Genomic DNA, 25,518 nt, shown 5'->3' on the forward strand with positions numbered 1-25,518 from the left:
ATCTCTCTGTCAAAATATACAGAATATATACTATGACATTAAAATATAAGTTCGTGGTTACCATGAAATTGTTTTAAAGTCGTTGCAATCTTGATTCTACGACATTGCATTATAGTCACTAAAATCATAACAAAAAACATTTACCTTCTAATGCCATTAAGTCTATCCTAGATATGTTTATTTTATAGGATATAAATAATATATAGTCATATAAAATCTAAAATTTTTCCATATGATCAATTTTTGGTAAATTTTTAGATAAATAACCACGAGATTTTATTAATGAAACTCAAAAAATATTAGTAGCCGTAAATAATAATTAAAAAATCATCTGACTCCAAAGACATGAATAGAATGCTAAAAAAGTTCAAATAATGGCTGCGTTTGGCATAGATTTGTTTAAAAAAAATATATTTTTGAATAGTTATACGAAAAAACTGTTGTTTTAAAAAACAGATGAGTGTTTGGTAAACTATTGTAAAATAGCTGTAGCTGTTAGCAAAAGTTGATTTAGTGTTTGGTAAAATATATATTAGTATTTATAAGTAATAATTATTTATATAAAATGTAATTAATAATAATAAGATATTTTTTGGTATATAAAAATATATCAAAGTGGGTGTCTATAGATTGTAAAAAATAAATTTTAAATTTTAAAATGGGTGTCTATAGATTACTTATTTAAAATTTACGGAATGTTGGTTATGTAGCAAATCTCCAAATTTTGATCACTCAATAAACTCAATACTTATAAATTGATATAAACTAACAAAAGTTAACAACTTACATATACTAAATTTATACATTTTGAACCATTTAAATACAAGAGTATATTTAAAATTTTAAAAGCGTTTCTTAACTGATGACTATTCTTCAATAAGTTTTGAAAGTTGGTTACTTTGCTATAACATTACTTTTAACAATAATGATAATCAACAACGATATCATTGCATCAGCGGTGACGTGGCACCTTTTCCACTGACTATGAAAATGTGGGGTCCACTGCCTATTACACACCGCTGTTGATTATCAGTGCTCTACTTTTAAAATGCCTACTTTACTATAACATTTTATACATATCTCGACAGAGAAGTCATTGTGATAATTCTACACATATATCGACGGAAAGCTTTTGGGTTCGAATCCCTTGGACCGCAAAAATGCATGTTCCCTTACAGGTGGAGGATATATCCTCTTTTAGCTTAATGCTCCTAGCCAATAGTGTCACCTATGCTTGCATTACTAATATATCATATCATGTAATCTTGGTGCCATTTCTCAAAAAAAAAAAAAAAATACAAAAGTATATTTGAAATTCTAAAAATGTTGTTTAACTGATGACTATTCTTCGATAAGTTTTGAAAGTTGGTTACTTTACTATAACATTACTTTTAACAATAATAATAATTAACAGCAGCATCATCAGCGGTGACGTAGAAGCTTTTCATTGGCTATGAAAAATGTGGGTCCCATTGCCTATTACACAACGCGCACTGATTATGCTGTTGATTATCAATGCTCTACTTATAAATGCATACTTTACTATAACATTCCACACACCTTTTTTTTTTTTATTATTTATTTATAATAAACATCATTCTAATAATCTAATCACTTGAAACTGATTGTACAAAATTAAACAGAAAAATATGGGTTACAAAAGAACAGAGACTTTGTAATTGTTGTGGAAGCAGTCAAATTTAAATTAATTAAATTAATCAAGTGGCTAATTCTTTATAAAATATTTTATTTTTTATAGAAAAAATATATGAAGCGCATATGTTTCAAATTCAGCATACTTCTCGGGAAACAAAGGGGCAGTAAAACATTCGGAATCCAACAAGATCAAATTATTAAAAGAGTGCGAAAATTCTACATTGGGTAAATTTTGATAAATTCGATATATTTTATTCTTTTTTTTATCCGATGGAAAAGGGTAAATCTGACTTTCGCCGGGAAACCAAACTACTATATAACCCTCCTATCTCAGTCGACTGTTTGTCCATTTTATATCCGCGATCTCTCTTGTTCTTCACCGACGGGTTTGACCATTCTCTTCTGAGTTTTCCAGTTGTTGTGACGTCATGGAGGACGAAAATTCGGCTCTAATTGATGAAATTTTACGACAGGACGCAGAAGAGCTGAGGCAGAGAATGGCGATCAGCAAAAATGACGATCTTGATACCTGGAAATTGGTCTCACGTCAGAAGCGAAATCGCAAACACACCAAACCCTCGCCTGAATCCACCGTTAATCCCACCGGCGAATCTCTCTCCAGAGACGCCGATGTTTTCCGTCCGATCGAGCTTCAGTCCGAGGAGCGCCGCCGGAGATCAGCTGAGGCTCAGATCGCCGCTTCTGCCGGCGACGGATCGAAGCGAATTTCTGAAGATGGCGAAAGCGGCGAGGAAGAGGCTTCCGCTGTGGAGAATGGCGTCACGCCGGCGAAGAAGACGAAGCAGAAGAAGCCGAAGAAGGTCAAGGTGACGGTGGCCGAGGCAGCTTCGAAGATCGATGCCGGTGATCTCGGAGCTTTTCTGGTCGATATATCGGTGAGTGGCGATTTGGATCTGTTTTAATTTTTCTTTAATGATCCGATTCTCTTTATTTATTTATTCATTTTTTTATATGCAATTTCATAGGAGACGTATCAGTCGCAACAAGACGTTCAACTCATGCGTTTCGCCGATCAATTTGGTCGAGCTTTCGCTTCTGTGAGTGGTGCTCAATTTCCATGGTTAAAGACCTTCAAGGAGTCCAATGTTGCCAAACTCGTTGATGTGAGTTTTTTTTTTTTTTTTTTTTTTTTTTGGGTGTACTACTTTTAAAAAGTCAAATTTCTTTTTCTCAGTATTTTCTTTTCTAAAGGAATTCACTTTTAGTATTATGATATCGTTTCAATCAATCAATAAGTACTTTGTCAACAGAAACACGATCTGTATAGAACTGCATGCAATTTTTTTAATCAAATTGTAAATACAGATAAGCGATTGAAATTGTAGGAGTCTATTTTACTTGACAATTCATTTTCCTTCTTTGAAACGATGATGCCTTTATGATTCATCACAGTCAATTGCATTCTTTGTCTAATTTGAATATTTACAACGTAATTTACATAACTCTGTAAAATTGTCACATGTGTTGGATGCAAAAAACAGATACCCCTTTCTCATATATCCAGCGACATATACAAGATGTCGACCGATTGGATCGGCAAGAGGTCTTTTGATGCACTTGTGTCCTTTGGGGAATTATTATTGGATAGCGTCATTGCGGATCTTGAGATTCATCAAGGAGCTTCCAAGGGATCTAAAAAGACAGCAGTTCAGCAAGCTCCATCAAAGTCTCAGGTAGCTTTTAGTTCCATCATATTTCATGTTCTTAGGGATAGTGGGGAGGTATAGTTCTAAATGTGTTTGACTTGATTAACAGTTTGATCTGTTGTTCTTTATGGGCATGGACATGGATCCCAGTTATGTATTGTCTATGCAGACTTGTGGGTTTTCTTGCTAACGAAGTCATCTGTATCTTTAAACCTCTGATTCTTACAAGTAAAAAATAAAAGCCTTCTGCGAGAAAATGCAGATGCCTACTCATTTAGATGCAAATAAATGTTATTAAGGTATTCAAGTTTTTTAACCTTAAGACTATTATGGTTGAAGGAGAGCAATGGTGATCTAAGATCTTATTCAAGGGGTGGGTAATATAGTTTCTTCTTTCACTTGCTGAGTTACCTTAATAGTCATCAGATTTGAACTAATTATTGAACATGATATTAAGACTCTTTTCGCGGTTCCACTTGTAAAATATGTGAGAACCTCCCTTTCTGCCGTCGTTCATACCTAGGTTTATTTGATCACCTGTAAGTAGCAGTTGGATGTGTATCTTCAACAACTTTTCTTCTGCTCATGCTTTAATAGCCTCTGTTTCTGCTATGTAGAGAGAATCATGTTGTTTGTTACGAAACTAAGTTGCGGAAGAAGTTTTGATACTTGCAAGCTTCTGATCCATTGATTTGTCTATAATCCGATCAATGAAAATAATTGATGTGGCCATATTGGTAACGTTTCAGGTTGCCGTGTTTGTGGTCTTAGCAATGGTGTTGCGGCGGAAGCCCGATGTATTAATCGGCTTAGTACCTGCCATGACGAGAACGTCAAAATATCAAGGACAAGAGAAGCTTCCACTCATTGTGTGGTTAATTACTCAGGTTGCTATAGAAGTTGTCTCCTCCAATTTCTTTTTTGTTCGTTAGCAATGAATGTTCTCTTTCTTTAACATCAATTTGAGCAAGATGATATGGCTTCTTGGTTTCAGGCTTCGGTTGGAGACCTGACTGTAGGATTATACATGTGGTCTCGTTTTCTCTTGCCTATGCTGGGTAGCAAGTCAACCTGTAATCCGCAGTCGAGGGATCTTATTTTGCAATTGGTGGAAAGGTTAGTTAGCTTGTGAGCTGAACTTTATCCTTTATTTCTGGATTAATCAGTGCAATGAACCTATAAGCACTCGTATCTTCTTTTAAGGACTGAACTACTTGAGGTTATTGTGGTTTACAGCTTGATCCTTACCTTGTTTCACAGTAGTTCAGTCCCTGAACTATTGGGTGTTCCATAAATTATAATGTTAAGAACTGTTGGCCAAGATTCTAGATTAAATTATGAAAATAAATTTTGACCGACTAAAATGTCAAAACACGAGAAGTTTAGGAGTTGTAAATTAATAAATAAATAAAAATGCAGTCAAAATCAGTTCTAAAGCCCCTAACTTGTGAGCTTTTGATGTTTTGAATACCTAGGTATTGTAAAAAAATATACAATAAATAAAACTATTGCCTATAATTTGGTCCATCAAGTTGTCATCAGTTCAATAAATTTAACTACAGGGTCAACAATGCCTAACTATGAATGTGTATTATTTTCCTATGAATGTGTATGAATATGAATGTGTATTGTTTAATGCCTATGAATGTGTATTATTTTGGCTTTTGCCTTCATCAATATAAGTGTTCCCGTTTAAAAAAAAATGGACTTAACAGTCAAATACAATTAAGTTCAAGGGGCTACTACTGCTAAGTGATGCTTGGTTTTATATGTATTACATAGAAATTCCAAGTTTATTATGCTTATTTTCTTGCCCAAGTTAGCTTAATTTTTTCCCTGTTTTTTTTTTTTGGTTGGTATACTCAGAATTCTCTCTGCTCCTAAAGCGCGCCAAATACTATTAAATGGTGCTTCCAAAAAGGGTGACCGCCTAGTGCCACCATCCTCACTTGACATTCTGATGAGAGTCACTTTTCCTGCTGCTTCTGACCGAGTTAAGGTTAGGGTTTCACTCGATGATAACATTTACGATTTCTTATTTTTGTCATAGAAAGTATCAATGGCTCTTTCTTGGAGAAGTTCATAACTTGAAACATGTACCTTCGCTTAGGCAACCGAAAGGTTTGAAGCCATTTATCCTCTCTTGAAAGAAGTTGCACTGGCCGGTTCTCCGGGTAGTAAAGCAATGAAACAGCTTGCACAACAGATTTTTGACTTTGCGATCAAAGCTGCCAAAGAAAGTATTGCTCAAAACTTAGTGTTTCTCCTATTATCCTCTAGCCCCACCTTGTTTATAGCTAAAAGAAAAATATATTATTTCTCAAGGATATTTCTGTTTGGAATCTCAACAGATGTTGATGAGCTTTCAAAGGAATCAAGCGATGTTTTCTTTTGGTGTCTGAAACAAAACCAAGAATGTTATGAACAATGGGTACGTACTGTGAGATCATTCGCTTATATATTTTTTTTTTCGGATTCTCTCCTGATGCAAAAACATTGATTTATATTTCTGTATGAAACATGTGAAACAGGAATCGATATATCTAGAAAATCTTAAAGCAAGTGTTGCCCTTTTGAGAAGGCTATCTTCTGAAAGAAAGGCTCATCATGAACTTAAGCTCTTGAAGGAAACGTTCAAGAGGTTTAGGGAGAAGGTAAAGTATTCCTGGCATCAGTACGACATATTTTTTTGTTCTTCTAACTGAAACCACAATGCTAGTATCGTGTACAAATATTTCTTTCGCTACAAATATGATTGTTACCAGGCCGCCTGTGATTTTGGTTTAATGTCACAAACTCGGAAAGACAACTTTTGCTAAGATCATATACGGTCAAATCCTAAGAGTAGATCGTTACAAGTACATAGCTTACTAATTTTTTCACCATCCAAATACTACTACATAACTGCCTTTGGCTTGGTTAGTGACTATAATTTCCAACCCGTCTTTCTTAAGCCCCATGTTCCCACTGTGTCTGGTATATGTTGAGAGCGAGGCCAGATTTATGGTTTCCTTTATAATTTCACTCAAGCCAAGAGCTCAACTTTATGATGACATTGTCACGTTTTGTTCAGACTAACGAGGAACTAGCTGAGGAACAGAGCAAAGCCCGCGGGGAGTTGTTAAAGGATGCAGATAAGTACATAAACCTGATTTTGGGTCGATCGGTGCACGGCCATGGCTGCTTGAAAAGCGTGGCACTCGTATTTTTGGTCGCTGTTGCAGCTGGAACGGCCACGTTTATATCTCAAGCCCAGCAGTCTTGAGGTCTAAAAACGTTTTCTGAGGTATCTTTCTCCGTTCGAGTTTCCTTTTCTGGAGATATTACAAGAGGTTTTCGATCACGATGGGCATGGCCTGGTCGGATAATATGGCATCTGTTCCGATCTCGCTCGAGACTGGTCCCTTGCTGTGTTCTTATTTATTTATTTATTTGGGTTTCATTTTAAAAGAAAAGTATCTTTCCCTGTGTAATTTAACAAGTTCAATTGTTGAGGATTTTAGTGAAATTTTAAGAATGAGGATAGGTATCAGCCAGGTGTGAGTTTACCAATACGGACAGCCAAAGAAGTTCATCTTTCCAGAAAAAAAAAAAGAAAAAAGAAAAAGAGAGAGAAAAATTGCTATTTTTTTTTTAAGGAAATTATGTTTATTTTAGCGGGGGTTTTTTTTTTAAAAATGTTTTTTGTTTTGATAGTTTGGGTATTTGATTTTGGCTCTTGCCTCCGTATAACGAGCAAAACATAAAATATGTAAGTTGCACAACTTTGTAACAATATTTTACTAATATTTTTTCTTTATAGTGTCCTGATTGGAAACACAGAGCCTTTATTTTTATTCTTCTGCTTTCCCTTTTTTTTTGCATCAATATCTTAGTATACTTTTTTTTTTTTAGGCAAAATATCTCAGTAGACTTGTTTAAACAGTAGTTCAACTTAGAATTATGTCATTAACCATGAAGTCATGAGGTGTCACGTGGTTTCTCTGCAGATAGAACAACTTTAAAGTGAAACAATAGCAATGTACATGGGACAAAATGGAACTAAACTTGATCACTTCTCCATTTGAGGGAACATGGATTACTCTTTGACAAGAGGCTGATAGGCACAATAGATTCTTGAGACACTTTGACGAGAGGCTGAAAGGGACAATAGACACTTGAGAAACACCTCTTCAAGTAACATCCAAGCTTGGATCCACTCGGGTCAAGCCTCGTCTAGAGGATTAACCTTGACTCACCACCATGAGCTCTCCACAAAAATAAAGTCCCAAGGAAAGACCCCGAGGATGAGGAACTTTGGTGCCTTGTCCATGCAACTCGTAGTCGACTAAGAGCCCAACTCGTAGTCGACTAAGAGCCCTTTCTTATCCCTGTTTTGAGATGAGAAAGGTATTAACTTCCCACTTTTTTTGTGACGGGCTTGTCACACAACCTTTCTTATCCTCATTCAAGATGAGAAAGTACATTCCAACTTTTGCGCTTGTCATGTAGACCCTACACAACAACATCAGCTCGGTTGTCAAAAAGACCGAGGAGATCCAATGCTCGGTTGTCAGCAGTACTCTTTGTTGGGATATTAAGCTTCCTCGTTTCTATGATTCAAGTACTGATGAGGCGGATAAGTGATTGGTCCACTTGACTACCTTAAGGATTTGAGGACCAACATGACACCGATAGGATATTAAGGAGTCAACTCAATGACGTGCCTTCCTCACAACGCTCCATGAGGAATTTTTAGCTTCATGGTCTCTCTCTATCTTATTTTGTCCTCCTTAAGTGGAGACGGCCTAGACTTCTTTTGAAGGGTTTGAGAAGTCTCATTTGAGGCCGCTAGAGTTGCATCCTCAAGGATAATGTAGCGGTAGGACCGTGTCGAGAAACTCAAGGAAGGTCCAACTTAAACCAACTCGAGATGGTATTCCTAACCTTTATTCATCGTGGCATTGATTCAAAAAAAGTTGCTCGGCCACATCACCTTGTTCCACAAAGGATAAAATGAGTCCTTATTTGTGCCTTCATTCAAAGGTTCCGATCATTAGGCCAATGATACCAAGCTCTACACATGTCACAATAATGCGTTCCATGAGTTCTTGATATGACATATTCGCTTCATTAGGTCAACGACATCATTTAACAAGGACCTTCCATAAGTTCTTGATATGACCTATTTGCTTCATTAATTTTGAGGATGCAGCTCTATAAACCTTGAAAATAAAACTAGGTGTTCAAAATATTGAGCATAAATTGTTGTTTCCAATATATCATTAGTATACTAGAAAGCAAGGGCGAAAACAGTTTGATCTCCACACTTTGTTCCGTTGAGCCTCCAAATCTTAGAGGCGGGTCTTGTCCGGTAAAGAATTCTGTTTGGTTCGAAAAAATAGTTTGTCAGCATGGATGCTCTTTTTGAGTTTGTACACCAGCTTGTCATCATGAAGTTATGGAAGTTGCTCTTCAGATTTTATGGTCACAAATTACAATCAAAGAGAATAAAATTTCCGTGAGAGAGTTACTAAATAAACACAAAATCAACACCAAAGTATTTCAATCTTGAGCGTATTTTGAATGAAGAACAAAAAACTTTGGGAATACATTGGAGAGGCACTTTCAAATTAGCCTAAGTGTTTCGCAAAATAATTGGCACATAAAATCACCAAATGTTAATGATAGTTCGTGTACATTTTAAATCAATAAATAACTCTAAGAACCACAGATTGATGATTTTTTGTTACATTTTTGTTGAATAAAAAAAATCAAATAATCTTAAAAGTAAATACATTAGATATACATTTTATAAAAAAGCTAAGTTTTTATAAATAAAAAAAGGCTTCTTGGATATTTAAATATAAAATTAAATTAAATAACATTGAGAATTTGGGAGAAATATGACTAATAAGTCATGAAGTTGGTTTTCATTCTCAAATTTGTCAAAAAAAATTGGAAATATATGACCCTTTGACCGGAACATAAGATCTCAATCACAAACATAACAAAAATCTTTTCACCGACATAAGAGTTCAATCACTCATGAATTTATGTTCTATGATGCGGTGGAACACTAGCGAAGATGTTGTTGAGACGATATGCGACATTGTAGTTTGCTAGAAAAGAGAGAGATGCGAGTTATGTTAAGGTCGTTTCAAGAACGACGTGCGCTGCGCAATGACAAGAGCGCCGCACCAAAAGGTTTTTCGCCTCCTGAGTAGTTTGCACGGTCCATGCGGGTTAGAGCGTGCCGTGTGATGTTAAGATGTATCACTAGGACAAAATACGTTATCCGGTGCGACGAATGTCGCACCTAATGCTTCAAATGTCGCACCTAAAAGTTTATTAGGTGCGACGCTGTCGCACCGGATAACCCGTCGCAGAAGGTATCAGGTGCGACATGTCGCACCTAATAAGTACACACTTTCAGGTGCGACATGTCGCACCTAACATCGCACCTATTTTCCTGCCAAATTTTATAGAATTGGCGGGTAAATACATATCGGGTGCGACGTTGTCGCACCGAATATGTTTGTTAAAGTAAAAAAAAATACAAAATTTACAAAATACAAAAAAATATACAAAATTAAAAAAGTAAATTAAAATTCATTTAAAATTAAATAAAAATTAATTAACAAAATTCTAAATGAATTAGAAATAATATTCTGAAAATAGAATTCTTAATTAAAAATACAAATTCTTTCCAAAAAAAGCGAAAAAAATGAATTCCTATTTTTTTTTCTTATAAAACTTATCGATAGTAGAATTTCCTCTACCGAATAAGTTGCCAGAACTTCGAGAACCGCTTCCGCGTCCTCGTCCACCGCTGCCTGACGCGCTGCCGCTCGTTCCGCCGCTTCCGTAAGGACGGTCTCGCAAGTAATCCATAGAACCAGGCGTAGAACCCGGCGTGAAACCTGGCGTCTGCTGATCCGTCCCACCTGGTTGCGATGCAGGCGGAGGTTGAGGAGTCGTGGGAGGCTGGTTGTGCTGCTGGCTGAGGAAGGCGATCTGTTGCCGCATCACTTGCAGCTCGGCTTGTTGGGCATCCATCTGAGCTCGCATCTCGGCAACCAACGGATCGGTCTGAGATGACGAACTTGACGAGCATCCATCTAGCGTTTGGGCAACACCCAACAATGACCTTGGGATCGAAGGCCCTAAACCGACTTCCCAGTCTCTGCGCACTCCCATAACATCGCGCATCGCGTACATCTCCGCAGCTTCTTGGGAGATCACGACGTTTTGCTCCTCCGCTTGCCGCAAAATATCTATCGTCTGGGCGGTGACTTGATCCTTCAAAATAAAAACACAAAAAACTTATCAGATAAGAAGAAATAAAGTAATTAAATATAGTAAATAAAAAAAATTAACTTACGTATTGCGTCTTCGCGAAGTCCGTCGTCCACGATCCCTTAGCGTCCTGGTGTTTTTCTAACCATATCGCTAAAGCCGAGCCTATACTCCCATCTTCCCTTCGCTGTAATTTTTCAACATTAAAATATGTATCACATGTATATTGCATATTAATATTAAGAGACTTACGTTCCTCGAGCGATGACCAAAAAAACTAAGCGACCCTTGTCTCGCCTTCGTCTTCTTCATCTTCGAATTTTCCCGGTTGCGGAGAGATTTCGCCTGCAAGACATAAATTCGTTAAGTTTAATTTTAAGAAATTCGAATAACCATCGGAAGTTCAACTCATACCTTATGCTCCGGCGAGTCGAACGTCTCTATTGCTTTCAACCAGGCTTCCTGGTTGTAGCCATCGGGAGTTTCATTTTTAGCGAGATCCTTACTCCCGCAAAATGTCTTGAAGAAGAGCTGCGACAACCTCGACTTCTGGCCACGGCGCATCCTCTTCGCATCGCGAATGATAGCCATATCAATCTCGTTGCGAATAGGATCTGCAGGCACAAGCTCGCCACTCTCGGGATGTTCATAAACGAAGTTATACTCGTTATGAATCGAGTTCATAAGAGCCGCCATACTCTGCGCAGGCACATGATTCCAGTCTGGGAGGTCGACTGGAATGGTACTCTTGATCAGGTTTCCTAATCGGTTTTGGAACGTCTCGATCAACGGATTTTGCTCCCTGACGTCTTGGTAGAACGTCTGCGCAGTCTGATCGTAGCGAACTGTGTTCGCTCCAGGGGTCCCAACACGAGCTCTTGCAGAAACGACGCCAGTCGTTGGTCCCCGCTTCTTCCTCGGCATCTGCGGGGGGTCACGCTCTCCTCCCGATGGGTCCTGACCTGAAGTAGACATCCTGCAAAATGAATTGTAGTTAGTATTTTTAATTACTATGTAATTACTATTCGACGACTACGGTTATTACATGGTGTTAGTCATTCAGCGTTGTCACTCGATGTAATGTTAGTATCGACATCAACATCGTCTCCCTAAAAAACGGCAAGCGCCTCATCTTCTTCATCCACTTCTTCATCATCTTCAACGACATTAACAAGCTCGGCCGTAGCAGTTTCGTGTCGATGATTAAGACAATCGATATTTGACAATTCTATTGTCAATGGAATCGATGCTGAAGTGGTCGGATCAACTTCAGGAATGTCCCATATCCCACGTTGATTTCATTCATGAACGATTTCCCATTCGCGACCCTTAACGAGATCTTGGATGTAAAACACTTGCTTCGCTTGAGTCGCGAGTATAAACGGCTCTTCTGTAAACCACTCTTTGGCGGTGTACGAACTCGTTGCTCCGGTGGTTTTATCAACGTGCACTATACGTCCTGCATTGTACTTGTCACCATACCATATGCATTTGAACAGTACGACACGACAGTTATGTGTATAGTTCAGCACGATTACGTCTTCCATTCGACCGTAAAAGTTGAAGTCGTTCAGGGGCACACAAACACCGCTATTCTGGGTGATTCGTTGGTTATCACGACGACGAGTGATGAACTTCACGCCATTCACAAAGCAACTCGGATACTGAAGAGCAATTTGCATAGATCCCGTAGACAATGCATAAAGTTCTTCAGACACGTCGGAACCACTAACTTTCATGTCATAAATCTGGAATATGCAAATTAAGATGATGTCATTAGCAATTTTAGTATGCTTTCAGCAAATGAATCCTTTCGGTTTACCTTTTTCGCAAACCAAATTTTGAATTCTTTTCTGTGCATTGCTTCGAGATCAGAATCTGCAGTTCCCGCTTCAGAGTTATTTTGTATAAGTTCCAAATGCTCACTGTTAATATTACGTAATTAGATGTAAATCAATGAGCTAAATTATGTACATATTTAAATGAAAGATTCCCTTACATCAAATACGGATCGATTTCTGGACAATTGGTAAAAATGTACCACTCCACCTTCTCTTTTTGGTCGTCGTCTAAAACTATCGGCTTCATCATCCCGTAAGACACACAGTTTTCAGATCGAAAAACACTAAGTTCCCGCACTTGAACTTCATCGACAGTTTTCTTATCTTCGAGATACCTTGCAACAAATGTCAATGCCTCTTCTACAACGTACGCTTCCGCAATGGAGCCTTCGGGTCTAGCTCTATTTCTGACAAATTGTTTTAACGTTTCAAGGTATCTCTCAATTGGGTACATCCATCGCATATGCACCGGACCGCCACACAACGCTTCATCTGGTAGATGAATTGTCACGTGAACCATGATCGTGAAAAAAGCTGGTGGAAATATCATCTCAAGCTTACACAATATCTCAATGATTGAATCTTGCGCTTTTTCGAGATCGTCCACTCTCAGGGTTCTAGAACTGATCAACTTGAAAAAGTTGCAGAGCTCTGAGATCGTCTCTTGTATCGGTTTTGGCACAAAAGGGCGAATACCATCAGCCAACAGCCTCTGCATGATCACGTGACAATCGTGCGACTTCAAACCTGTGAGCTTCCCATCAGCAGTTACATTTTTCTTCAAATTTCCAGCGAGCCCGTCTGGGAATTTAACAGATTGGAGGAACTCGGTAAACCGGTGTCTCTGCTCAAGCGTTAACGTGTACGCTGCTGACGGTTTGTACCACCCATTCCTTTGTTGTCTCAAGTGCAGAGAAGACTTGATTTTCAAGTCCATCAAGTCAAATCTCGACTTCTCCGTATCGTAGTTCTTCTTTTCCAAGCCGAGCATCGTCCCGAGAAGATTCTCGCACACGTTCTTCTCTATATGCATGACATCCATGTTGTGCTTCAACTCCAATTCTGACCAGTAAGACAACTTATAAAAGATGCTCTTTTTGGTCCAATTCAATTCGCACTAAGCACGTTTTCGTTTACCGATATTCTTGCCGGTTGTCGTGGAAGACACACTAGTCAACTGATCGAGTATGTCTTGCGCAGTCAACTTGACAGGTTTCAGGCGCTTCTCGTGACGATTTACGTAGTGATCAGTGCTTTTCCTCAATCGGTGAGGCGTAGGCAAGAATCGACGATGGTCATAGTAGACAATCCTGTTTCTAATTTTCATAGATGGCGTCTCAATGTTGCACGTGGGGCAAGCAAGATACCCTTGGCCACTCCATCCCGACAAATACAATCGAGCCGGAAAGTCGTTTATCGTCCATAGAAGCGCGGCACGCAACCGAAACACTTCATCGTTCGCCCCGTCTCGCACTTGGAATCCATTATCCCACAATTCTTTTAGCTATTCAACTAGTGGTTCTAAAAACACGTCCATGCCTTTTCCAGGTGAGCTCGGTCCAGGTATCAATAGCGTTAGAATCAGGTACTCTTTTTTCATGCACAACCAAGGTGGCAAGTTGTACGCAGTTAGTACCACGGGCCACATACTATACGCTAGACTCATTTCCCCAAACGGGTTGAACCCATCAGAAGCTAGTCCCAGACGTACGTTACGAGGCTCTGCAGCGAAATTTGGGTATCTCTCATCTAGATTCTTCCACGTCGAACCATCTGCAGGATGTCGCAAAACGCCTTCTTCTTTGACGCGATCTCGTTCATGCCACTGCATCTCAAGCGACGTGTGTCGAGAAGCGTACAATCGCTTCAATCGATCTTTCAAGGGAAAGTATCGTAATATCTTTTGTGATACATTCTTCCCAGTTGGCTTCCATCTGCTCTCATTGCAAATTGGGCACACTTCAGCTTTCTCGAGATCTTTTCGAAATAACACACAATTGTTGATGCACGCGTCGATCATATCGTATCCCATGCCGAAACGCTTCAGCTTCGCCTTTGCCTCGTAGTGTTTTTCCGGAATTCGATTACCAACTGGGTGAGACTTCCTCAAGAGCTGCAACAATTATGTAAACGACTTGTTCGTCCAATGGTTCGTGACTTTGATGTGCATCAACGAAACCAAGAACGACAAAGACGAAAACTCTTTGCACCCAGGGTACAATTCTGCTTCCAACTCAGCGAACAAATCTTCCACTTGCTCATCTGCACGCACTTCACTCGGAGTCGGATCCGTAAAATCGTTGAAGTCCTCGTGATCCATTATATCATGGAGAGCATCGTGCAATCCACCGACTCCTCTTTGGTTAGTCTCGCTGGCATCTTCTACCATTCGACGTTCGCCGTGATGATACCATTCGGTGTATCCCGGAGTAAACCCCTTGTTCAAAAGGTGATTCTTTACGACCCCGATGTCCAGACATCTCACGTTATTGCAAGACTTACAAGGAAAACGATAATGACCGTTTTCGTTCGGGAGTCTGCTTGCAACGCGGATAAACTCGTTAACCCCTGTTTTATATTGCAAACTCAACCGATTGTTCTCGGTAATCCAGTCCCTACTTGGATTTGACATTCTTCTGAATGAGACGGTAAAATTGAGAGTCAATCGTTAATATTTGAAATTTAGAGTGAATTATTATGAAATTGAGAGTGATGAATTGTTAGGAAATTGATAGTGGATCGTTAATATTTGAAAGATTCGAGAGCGAATTTGTAAGAATGAAAGAGAAATTGTGATTGACATGTATTAATTTTGAAAAATGGTTAGAATTCGTTTTATTCTACCGAAAATTCGGCAGAGTTTCCCCTAAAATATTGACTAACCAAAATCTGCAATTAAAAAATAAACACATATATAACCAACCAAGACTATCTTATTAACATACTAAATACTAAATTGAACCTCCGTAGCTCCATTGCAATAAATTTTCAATAAGTTTAAATTAAATTTAACATGTTACTAATTCATTTTAAAATATATTCATATATATTACTAATTAATCTAACTAAAAAAGTATTAAATTAATTAATTAACCAAATTTTCAACAAATTGCAATCAACTTAAACAAATCATGTTACAATTACATTAAATTACACTAAACACGTTACTAATTAATTTAATATATTACTTTTAACTTAATTAATCTAATCTAACATGTTACACATTATTAAAAAAAATTGACTATTACTATATGCTACTATTTCCATCAAAGTTATATTATCATTTAATCTAACATGTTACTATTTTCATATATATTACTAATTAATCTAACTAAACATGTTACTAATTAATTAATTAGTTAAACGTGTTAACATCTAATCAAAGTTATATTTTCATATATATTACTAATTAATCTATATGAAATAATCTAAAAATATTAAATAATCTATAAATATTAATAATTACAAATAACTAACCTTTTTCCGAGGCGACGACGATGCACTGAGACGACGGGGCTGCGAGTGACCAAGCTGCGGCGACGGCTGGGCCGAGGGTGGGCCGGGGGCTGGGCCGAGGGCTGTTGTGCGTGAGCGAGGGCTGAGGCCGTTCACTGAGACGACGGGGCTGCGAGTAACATGTTTAAGATTTGAAATTAAAATATTTAAAAATAAATTCAAAGAGATCAAAATATCATAATAAGGAAGATCATGCGTTATGTGTCGAGTGAAACATCGTTCTTGAGAGAAAGAAAAAAAAAGTAAAAAATGAAACATGATTGAATATGAAATTATCTAAAAATAACATAATTAGATAGAATTTTAACCAAACAAATTTCATATATACAGCGCACAAGTTGCGGAAAATAATAATAAAAAAAAATCACATCACATTATACAAAAGAGTTCTTGGGGGCTCTTGCTGTGACGAACACATCATCTCACCACCATCTGATCTAATCACACACAGACACACATTGCCAAAAAAAAAAGCCACGGAATTTGGATTCGTCATACCGGGATATTCTTGTCTGAATCCAAAAGGCGAGCGAGAGAGAGAATGGAACGAACGGGTGTGCGAACGGAGTCGGGCCTCTCGGTTTTCGTTCTCGGTGGTATTCGAGGAGGGAGCGAGGTGGTGAAGTACCGGGGAGCAAGGCCGGAGCGGTGAGAGGGTGGGTCGGGCCTGGTCGCCGGAGGATGTTCGGGTGGGTCGGGCCTGGTCGGAGAGAGACAGAGTAAGATTGACGGAGAGAGGGTGAGACAGAGAGAGAGAGAGAGAGAAAGAGTGAGGCGTACCTGGAGGACGGCGAGATTCACGGCGGAGCGGACGCAAGTTGCCGGAGAAAGGCCGAGTGGAGGCTGGTCGGAGAGAGAGAGAGTGAGTGATAGAGAGGGTTTGAAACTCGGTTAAGGAAGAAGGGGTCTCGGGTATTTATAATACCCTAAACCTATTGGGTGCGACGTTGTCGCACCTAATACCCATATTAGGTGCGACATGTCGCACCCCATGTCGCACCGGATATGAAATCCGAAACCCAAAAAAATTAGGGGAATATGGCTGACAACTTCGAATTTTAAAACTATTGGGTGCGACAGCCGTCGCACCTATTAGTATTAGGTGCGACTTTGTCGCACCTAATGGCAGTAGGTGCGACAAAAACATATCCGGTGCGACAGTGTCGCACCGGATACCACTTAAAATTAGCGAAATTTTTTATCATCTGGTAGAGTATCCGGTGCGACAAGTCGCACCTAATATTAGCTTAGGTGCGACATGTCGCACCTAATGCCCTTCCGCACCCAATATGTTAATTTGTAGTAGTGTATGGGCTGCTCCGTTTATTCAATGAAAATGTCGTTCTCAATAATGGATGCACCCCACACCATGAGTTTCCACATCCTTAGCAACTTGATATTTTCCGAATTATTCTACCAACAAGATCAACCTCTAAAAAGAAAATTTTGAATTCAACGAATCAAGATTGCCACAGAACTCATATTTGAATCCATCCAACTTTTTGATAGGTGCGTTTCGTACGCGTTAAATTCTTATTTTTTGGCTTGAATTTCACATGTTGTTGAGTGACTTTTAATGTGTGTGATGTGTTTTTGAGTGATATGTAGGTTTGAGAGATCAATTGGACGTTAGCAAATTTGAAGTGATTCGAAGACTTTTCGAACAAGTTAGAGTGGAACGAAAAACAGGCGTTGTTTCCTGCATGAATTTGAGATTCTATTTTCACGATTTTTGATGTAGCACTATTGAATAGAGTTTTCTCTTAGTTTTCCAACGCATATTGATTTGCAAAATTCGGACAACGGAGCAAGAAGTTACGAACATTTTTTTTTTGTCAAAATACTTATATAGCTCGCATATTTGAAGGAAAAAAAAATACAATTTCAAGATTTATTAGCCAAATTTATCAGCACATTCCATGATGATATTTTTTTTTCCTTTCCAGATTTAATTTGTAACCAAAACAAGTAACTAACACTTTCCAACAAAACTAAAGCATTTTCAAAAGATCCAAAAAAACCGAAATTCTGTTTCATAAACATCCAAAATAGACTAAAATTGGAACATGAGTATTTTAAAAATAATAGATCTTCCAAAAAAGAAAGAAAATCAAGACTTGTAGGCAAGCTATTGAAATTGATATAAATCAAAGCAAAAACATTAAACGCGCCGTGTTAACCGCTCAGGTTTCACTCACACACGGCTTATAAAATCATATAGTCGCTTCAAAAGCCCCATATCTGAAGCCTAAATGTAAGCACATTATTAAATCGTCAAATTAAATATAGAAGAAAATTAAATAATGTGATCCTCATTATTGAATACGAGGATTTCTTGAACAAAATCTCTGCCCCTTTATTTTTCCTATATATAGTGATTCCCATCTTGTGTTTTGCAGTGAAAGACATTCAGTGAGAGAGTTAGAGAAAAGCCATTTTTTTTCCAATATATAGAAGAAGAAGAAAAAAATGGCAGTAGCTCGTCCGTGCGGATTCATAATCTTGATCATATCTCTGCTTCTTTTTATCACGCTTTTTAGTGTGATTGAGGTAATAATGTGTTTCTTCTAATAACTTTTCCTGAAACTATAATATTTTATATTTTTATATAGTTTCATATTGTTTTCACTGTTTAATTGATTTTGGTGACAGGCTAAGGAACAAGGACAAGGTAATCGTAGTCTAGTTAGCACCAATGGCAATGGACAAGGTAAAGGAGGAGATCTTAAACCTTCAGGTACATTCCAAATATAGCATTATTTTTTTTGTAAATTCCAAAAATATAATCATCAAATTTGATACATGAAGTTTCTGCAAACTTCAAGTCGCAAGTTATAAAGGAACAAGTATCAATTTATTACTTATTATTATTTGTAAATATCGCCGATTTTTAGTAGAAAATTTTCGTCGATAATTATTATATATATAAAAAAAGCACATTTTGCAAACCATTGACGGTCACATAATTTTATACTACTTTTTGCTCATTTAAATTTATCGTTTAACACCAGTTTGAATTTAACTTGTGAACTGGCAATTTCTTGGATTAGGACACTAGCACTCATAATAAAAAAATAAAATTTTTTATTTTATTAACGGTTTTTAAACAATTCCTTTGGCCCTTCAATTTTTAAAGAAAAATACATATAATTTTCAAATTTTCCCATGAATATGAGAGAAGCAAAACATGTCCCGATGTTATAAGATATATTTCTGGACTCGTAAGTAGCTGAAGTAGATTCTATATCCCCCTTCAGTTTTTTATACTTTTTACCCATTTTAAATTTTTTTATTTTTCCTTTCTATGTTAGCTTAAAAATTTGCAACTTAGCCCCCATCAATTTGTTCTTACACATATTAGCTCCTAATTTACATTTCTGGCTCCATCCTTGATCGTACGAGCTTATATATAATTTGTGGTGCTGTATATATATATATATATATAAATATATATATATACTATGCAGATTGTGAGCCGAGATGTGAATATCGATGCTCGGAGACGTCACACAAGAAGCCATGCATGTTCTTCTGCCAAAAGTGTTGTGCGAAATGCCTTTGCGTTCCTCCGGGCACTTACGGCAACAAGGAACTCTGTCCCTGCTACAACAACTGGAAAACCAAGGAAGGAAAACCCAAATGCCCCTAGAATTTATCCTTTATTATATTACTAATTAATGCTTAGCAGAAACAATTATAGTTTACTAAACGTGCTATAATTTATCCTTCACCTACTACTACATCATATGTGGTATTGGCTATGAGTTTACAGAGTCTTTAAGATCTATGCGTCTAGCCATGCACGTTACATGCCAAAGAAAATAAATAAATAAATAAATATTTGAACGACATAACATAAGTCTTGCTAAAAATATTTATGCGTCTACTTTATGTGCTATTATGTGGCCTTAGTCGAGAATGGAAAAAAAAATTAAGATTTTCTTTAAAGAAATTAGATCTAGGACATAGTAGCTTTCTTTTCCAAAAACACATGAAGCTTTTTATTCTTTAAGTTTGGAGTTTTTTTTTTTTTACATAATGAAGAAAAATATTTGCGCATTTTTTTAACTAAAAATTTGAGACCTTAGGTCATTGTCTAAGTGGCCTTAGACTAAGACCGGCTGTGAGTATGTGTTGCTGAGAGTGGAAACAAAGATTTTAGAGGTTAAACATCACCTATACCTATGCCAAGAAAAAAAGAATACATACGGACCAATCTGCCAATACCGATAAAGTTTGGGGCCCCAGATGCAAATAATCCTTTCTTCTCAAGGGTTTTTTTAACAAAAGAAAACAAAAAAATATATATCACATGCTAGGTTGAAACTTGAAAGTCACTTTCTTCCCGAGTATTTTTTTAACATTGAAAAACACAATGAACAAAGAAATACTGAGAGCATCTCCAATCGAGAACTCTATAGCTCTAAATATAGAGTTAGAGTTTTGCAATGGGAGAAACCATAAAAGTCCAATATTTCATATTTGGTGTGATTTTTACACCAAATGAATAGTGTTGCACCAAATTTATTGTAACACTGTTCATTTGTTGTAAATATTACACCAAATGTTTAACCTCTATGTGAAAATAATACGCAAAATTAAATAAAATAGTATTTGATTCATAAACTACATTCAAAGTTTAAAATTGGAGATGATTTAAAGTAATCATTCATAAAAATAGCCATCATTCACAATATATCATATTATTATCAACAAGAAACTTCGGTTAGAGCAACTCCAATGAGAGTAGATCGGACTTAGGTGGAGTTTAAGTGGAAAACAACTTAAGTTGCTCATGCAGTGTAGGCAACTTAAAATACCATAATCAGTATGACAATGATGCTCATATATGACACCAATGCCCATTATTATTTTTATTCATAAATAATATAAAGTTGATATGACACCAATGCTCATAGAGTATTTTATCTAAAAGTTGCTCATTAATAATGTAAAAATAGTATTTAATAATATATATTATTTATGATTATGTGTCATGAGTGAGCTCATCCTGGCTATTGGAAGGAAATAGAAATTCCATTTCCAATAAGCCACATTTTATTGCTTATTGAAAATGGTATTTCCATTAGGTATTTTGGTGTCTTCCATTGCTTATTGGAAATTGAATTTTCGTTAAGCTTAATGGAAATCCATATTTCCATTAACTTCCAATAAGGAATTAAAAAAAAATAAAAAATCAAATTTAAATGGTAAATGAAAAGGATTAAACTGTTAAAATTTTAAAAGAGGGTACTAATATGTAAAATGAATTTCATCTTTATTAATAACTTTTTAAAAAATAAAGTTAAAACATTACAACAATATTACGAATAAAACATTACAACAATATTATGAATAAAACATTACAACAAGACTACATTTCATTAATAGTCATGTTTTGAAAGTTAATATCAAAGTTATCAACAAGATCAATGTTCACAAATGTTTCTTGAGAACGTTGTTCGTGTTGACACCAATCTTTGTATATGGTGAGAGCCTCGACCATTTCGGGTTTCAAACTCTGTCTTCGATCATCAAGGATGCGACCCGAGCTACTAAATGCGGACTCAGACGACACCGTTGAGACCGAGATCGAATGAACATCTCGGGCCATCTTTGACAAGATCAAAAACATGTTCTCGTGCTGACGCCACCACGCTAGTAAGTTGAGGTCGTCTTGGTTCATGGAAAGGAAAAAAATGCCGTTTTCGTTGCCGTTTCGAGCCTCCTGATTTACGGAAATTCGTCGTGCCGATGGAATTTCCAACGGAAAAATTGTGGAAATGGGCAAGTAAAATGCCGTTTTCAAATGCCGATTTCCATGGAAATTCGACGTGCCGACGGAAAACCGAACGGAAATAATGTTGCATAATATGTTATTTATATATATATATATTCAATTTTTAACTATATTTTATAATATTTAATATTTAATTTATTTTGCACAAATATAATGTCAAATACATTTATTAAATTCAATCTCAACGTAATTATATTTAATTATTTATATCAAATACATATATAAATATAATTGTATAAATATGTATATACATATTTATATCTCTCTATAATTTGTAATTATATTTATATCAAATATATATAGTTGTATCAAATTTTAAAATTTATACTAACTATACATTATAATTTTTAATATTTAATATTTTTACACAACTATAATATCAAAAACTCTCATTAATATTAATTTCAACGTATTTATATTTTATACCAATATATATAATTATATAAATGTTCATATACATATGTATAATTATATAAATGTTTATATACATATGTATATATATCTCTAATATATAGATACATATTATATATTAAATATGCATAATATAAGCAAAGTTGTTGTCTGGTGTGGTGGTAAACGTCTGGACGTATGCATCAAAGCTCATGAGTTCGAATCCCAGATGACATTCAAATTTTGCTTATTTACTAAACGACATTTCGGCGAAAAAACGACAAAAACGAAAAACGACGAAATTCGGCGAAAAACGACGACGAAACGAAATTTTGCTCTTCGTCGGCCGTTGACCCACCGAAATGGAATTTCCAGCCGAAATTCCTGGAAATTCGGCGGCATTTAGTTCCTTGGTTCATGGAGGCAAATTGTTGAGACGTGTATAACGCGATCTCGTCGTTGGAAGCCGTATCTTCAATGGATTGGAGATGCGGTGACGATCTTGGAGATGAAGTTCCACCTCGAGCAAAACGAGCTATGTCTCGGAACATTCCTTTGCTTGTCGATGAGTGTCGAGGTGGACTCGGCTCGGGACACGCAGGAGCTTGGCGCTGGTAGAACCTGAAAAAGGAGTAAAACTCTTCCACGACCCTAGCATGATCATGTGTAACGTAATATTGTCCAGTATGACGTTTTAAATTGTTGTCAATGGTGCCCACAAGAAGAGTAATAGTGTTTACTTATGTACATTTGATGTAATAAAGTCTCACGAAGACTCTTGCTTGTAACTGCTTATTTATTAATAAAATTTGAAACGTTCATTCATTCTTTCTTGTCTGTTTGAAGCTTTATGATAATCTATAGTTTATAGTCCTTAAAGAAACCTAACAACACATGAAAAGACAAAAGTAGATTTGCATGAACAAACTCTTCATGGTTTGCTTAAAACTGCACATTCACAATCTAATGATCAAATGACTATTGATCTCAGTACGATTGTTAGGAGAATCTATGATGTCTGGTTATGGGACATTGAGAGTTGGAGACCCTATAGTTCTTCTAGGTATCTTCTGAAGGTACCAAATTGACCAGTGCACTTCTAGAGACAAGATAAGAACAAACCATTTAACCTCTTATGTCTCGAAGTCACTACGTATGAATTGCATCATGCTTACCTCAATCCTGAAATGAGACATGCCATTTCATAGCTTACGTATTTTCATTTGAGAAAGTCAGAGTTCGGATTCACTATGTGATTCTTAACAGGACCTATTGGTGAAGTACTAAGTTATGAAGATGTCATGAGTAACTTTGTGAAGTTCTCATAGATATGGAATTCATGTACAAGATTGCTGAAATGCAATGTATATCATATCATGCTTTGTTCCTTGGAATGTGAATAAATGAACTGGTCAGTGTCCAAATTGAGTCATGACTCTTTTGGATGAATCAATGTGACTTGTTAGCTCCTCGTCAATACATTGTTTCTAACTTATTCACAAGCGACAAATGAGTTGAAGAAATAACAGCTAGAAGGGAAAAATGGTAATTTTGTAAATCCCGACTAGATGATGATATTCATGAAGGGTAAACATAGATGATATTCAGTGGATCTACTCATCACAATTTAGTTGAATTCTTGAGTAGAAAATAAATTCATTTGAATCGAGAGATTCTCAGTGTCAACTCTTTAGTGCAGTCAGTTGACATTAAGCTAAACTTTGAAAAGGTTTGTGAACTTTTGAGTCCAAGTATTTTAGCTCAAGCTTTGTTCATTTGGTTCCATGAGGTCATTGTCACAAATCATATCGAGTAGGAATAGTTAAACTAGAAGTTAAGTCAAAACAAGAACGAGACAAGTTTTACGAAAAATTGTCTAAATGGTACTTTTGTCTTTTAGTACATAGGACGAAATGAATGTCAATAAATTTTTTGACATTGTCATACGATGACATATAATCACTTGGCCATGACAAGTTAATTTGGCCTTGAGGATTAATTTCATTTCAAGAAATTTTATTTGAAAATTTTTAATGAGCTTTTCTTATGTTGTCATGAACAAGTGAAGAAAATCTAGAAACACCTTCTAGAAGCCCTATATGGCCGTCCAACCCAAGGAGAAAGAGAGACCAATTTTGTCCATTAATGTATCAAGATACTTGCCAAAAGAAAAAGAGGAAACAAATTTCCTCCATGAGGAAAGAGGGGATCGGCCAACACAAGGAAAAGAGAGAAGAAAAATAAAAGAGGAAACAAATCCAAGGACTTGCTTGGATTGTTTTGGCCGTGTGACTTAATAGGGAGAAGAGCAAATTTTGCTCATGAATATGTGATATTCTATAGAAGAGGAAACTACCTTATTGAAGGTAATCCCTCCCCTATAAATAGAGGCCTCATTCCTCTCATTTTATTCATTCCAAAGTTTTAGAGATTGAGAGCTTCTCTCTCTAGACTTGGCCGCCCATCTCATCTCTCTCTCTCTCTCTCTAAGTTCTTTTCGTTTTTGTTTTGGCACCTAGGTCCACATCTGACCTAGTGTTTTAGCTCTTCGACTCTTAGACTTGTTCTTGAGTCGTCGTGTTTAAAAGTGCGCACACACTAATTCCTTTCTTTCTCGAGTGATTCTTGTGATAAAAACTTTCGTGGTTGTTCGAGTTCCCGATGAAAGAAGAAAGATGAGCTGAGTGGGGAGACGAACGTTTCAACCTTCCAAAGTCTTCTCAACGTTCAAGCTTCACAAATGTTAGTAAATAAATAATGCTCTTTGATAGTTTTAATTTATATGTACTTGCTCTTTGTCTAGGTTATTAAAATCGTTTTACTTGTTTTAAAGAAATTTTTTAAATTCCGCCGCTTGCTCGAAGCGTTAAATCTTTTCTTAACCCTAGATCAATTCCAACATAAATATTGTAAAAATGTCAAATAACCCCCAAATTTCATTCAAGGGTCTAGAATGCATGCAAAACCATATAAGTAAGGAATTTTTGTAGTTCCCCAATATTTTGAAAATTTTGCTCTCATAGATTCTACGCATGGTTGAAATTTTTTGAAATGGTTACAATTATGAAGATGTTCGGCAATTTTTGTAACACTATGTATGGCTAAATAAGATGTGGGTGTGTAAATAGGAGACAATGCACATGTTTCATCGTAAAAAAACGTGAAGAAAATGAGTAAAGACATTAGCCCTTGCGATGTCTGTTTCGGTTATGTCATGACCTCCGTTTCTGTTCACGAATTCTCGTGTAATCTCTACATGTCTTCAGACAAGAAAGAATGCAACATTAAAAATGTTGAGTTCCAACTAATCCTGTTATCGGTGTGGAATTGCGCAACGATGAAGTACAATGAGATGTAGAGTCGGCTTTGA

The 25,518-nt window shown here is 36.7% G+C and overlaps 2 protein-coding genes across 2 annotated transcripts; both read left to right on the forward strand.

Annotated features, from left to right (window-relative positions):
• Positions 1-1,994: 1,994 nt before the first annotated feature.
• On the forward strand, positions 1,995-7,124 carry LOC149406786 (uncharacterized). Its single transcript, XM_089608717.1, has 10 exons — positions 1,995-2,552; positions 2,643-2,780; positions 3,159-3,350; positions 4,073-4,210; positions 4,318-4,439; positions 5,190-5,322; positions 5,434-5,563; positions 5,675-5,754; positions 5,855-5,977; positions 6,397-7,124. The coding sequence occupies exons 1-10, from the start codon at positions 2,085-2,087 to the stop codon at positions 6,586-6,588; spliced, it is 1,716 nt and encodes a 571-aa protein (XP_089464843.1). The 5' UTR covers positions 1,995-2,084; the 3' UTR covers positions 6,589-7,124.
• An 11,293-nt stretch (positions 7,125-18,417) lies between these two features.
• Positions 18,418-19,640, forward strand: LOC149406787 (protein RSI-1-like). Its single transcript, XM_089625646.1, has 3 exons — positions 18,418-18,508; positions 18,611-18,695; positions 19,426-19,640. Exons 1-3 carry the CDS (start codon positions 18,428-18,430, stop codon positions 19,605-19,607), a joined length of 348 nt encoding a protein of 115 aa, XP_089481772.1. The 5' UTR covers positions 18,418-18,427; the 3' UTR covers positions 19,608-19,640.
• The last annotated feature ends 5,878 nt before the right edge of the window (positions 19,641-25,518 follow it).

The sequence above is a fragment of the Urtica dioica genome, chromosome 1 (genome assembly GCF_054948205.1).
Source record: "Urtica dioica subsp. dioica isolate 48M chromosome 1, U.dioica_male_clone48M_v1_H2, whole genome shotgun sequence".
NCBI classification, from domain to species: domain Eukaryota; kingdom Viridiplantae; phylum Streptophyta; class Magnoliopsida; order Rosales; family Urticaceae; genus Urtica; species Urtica dioica.

What these genes read in the sequence shown, in the direction of transcription:
- LOC149406787 (XM_089625646.1), top strand. Translation starts at nt 18,428, where the DNA reads ATGGCAGTAGCTCGTCCGTGCGGATTCATAATCTTGATCATATCTCTG. An exon ending in CGCTTTTTAGTGTGATTGAG is followed by an intron (nt 18,509 to 18,610) that starts GTAATAATGTGT and finishes TTTTGGTGACAG; the next exon opens with GCTAAGGAACAAGGACAAGG. An exon ending in AGGAGATCTTAAACCTTCAG is followed by an intron (nt 18,696 to 19,425) that starts GTACATTCCAAA and finishes TATACTATGCAG; the next exon opens with ATTGTGAGCCGAGATGTGAA.
- LOC149406786 (XM_089608717.1), top strand. Translation starts at nt 2,085, where the DNA reads ATGGAGGACGAAAATTCGGCTCTAATTGATGAAATTTTACGACAGGAC. An exon ending in AAGCTCCATCAAAGTCTCAG is followed by an intron (nt 3,351 to 4,072) that starts GTAGCTTTTAGT and finishes GTAACGTTTCAG; the next exon opens with GTTGCCGTGTTTGTGGTCTT. An exon ending in AAGAATGTTATGAACAATGG is followed by an intron (nt 5,755 to 5,854) that starts GTACGTACTGTG and finishes CATGTGAAACAG; the next exon opens with GAATCGATATATCTAGAAAA.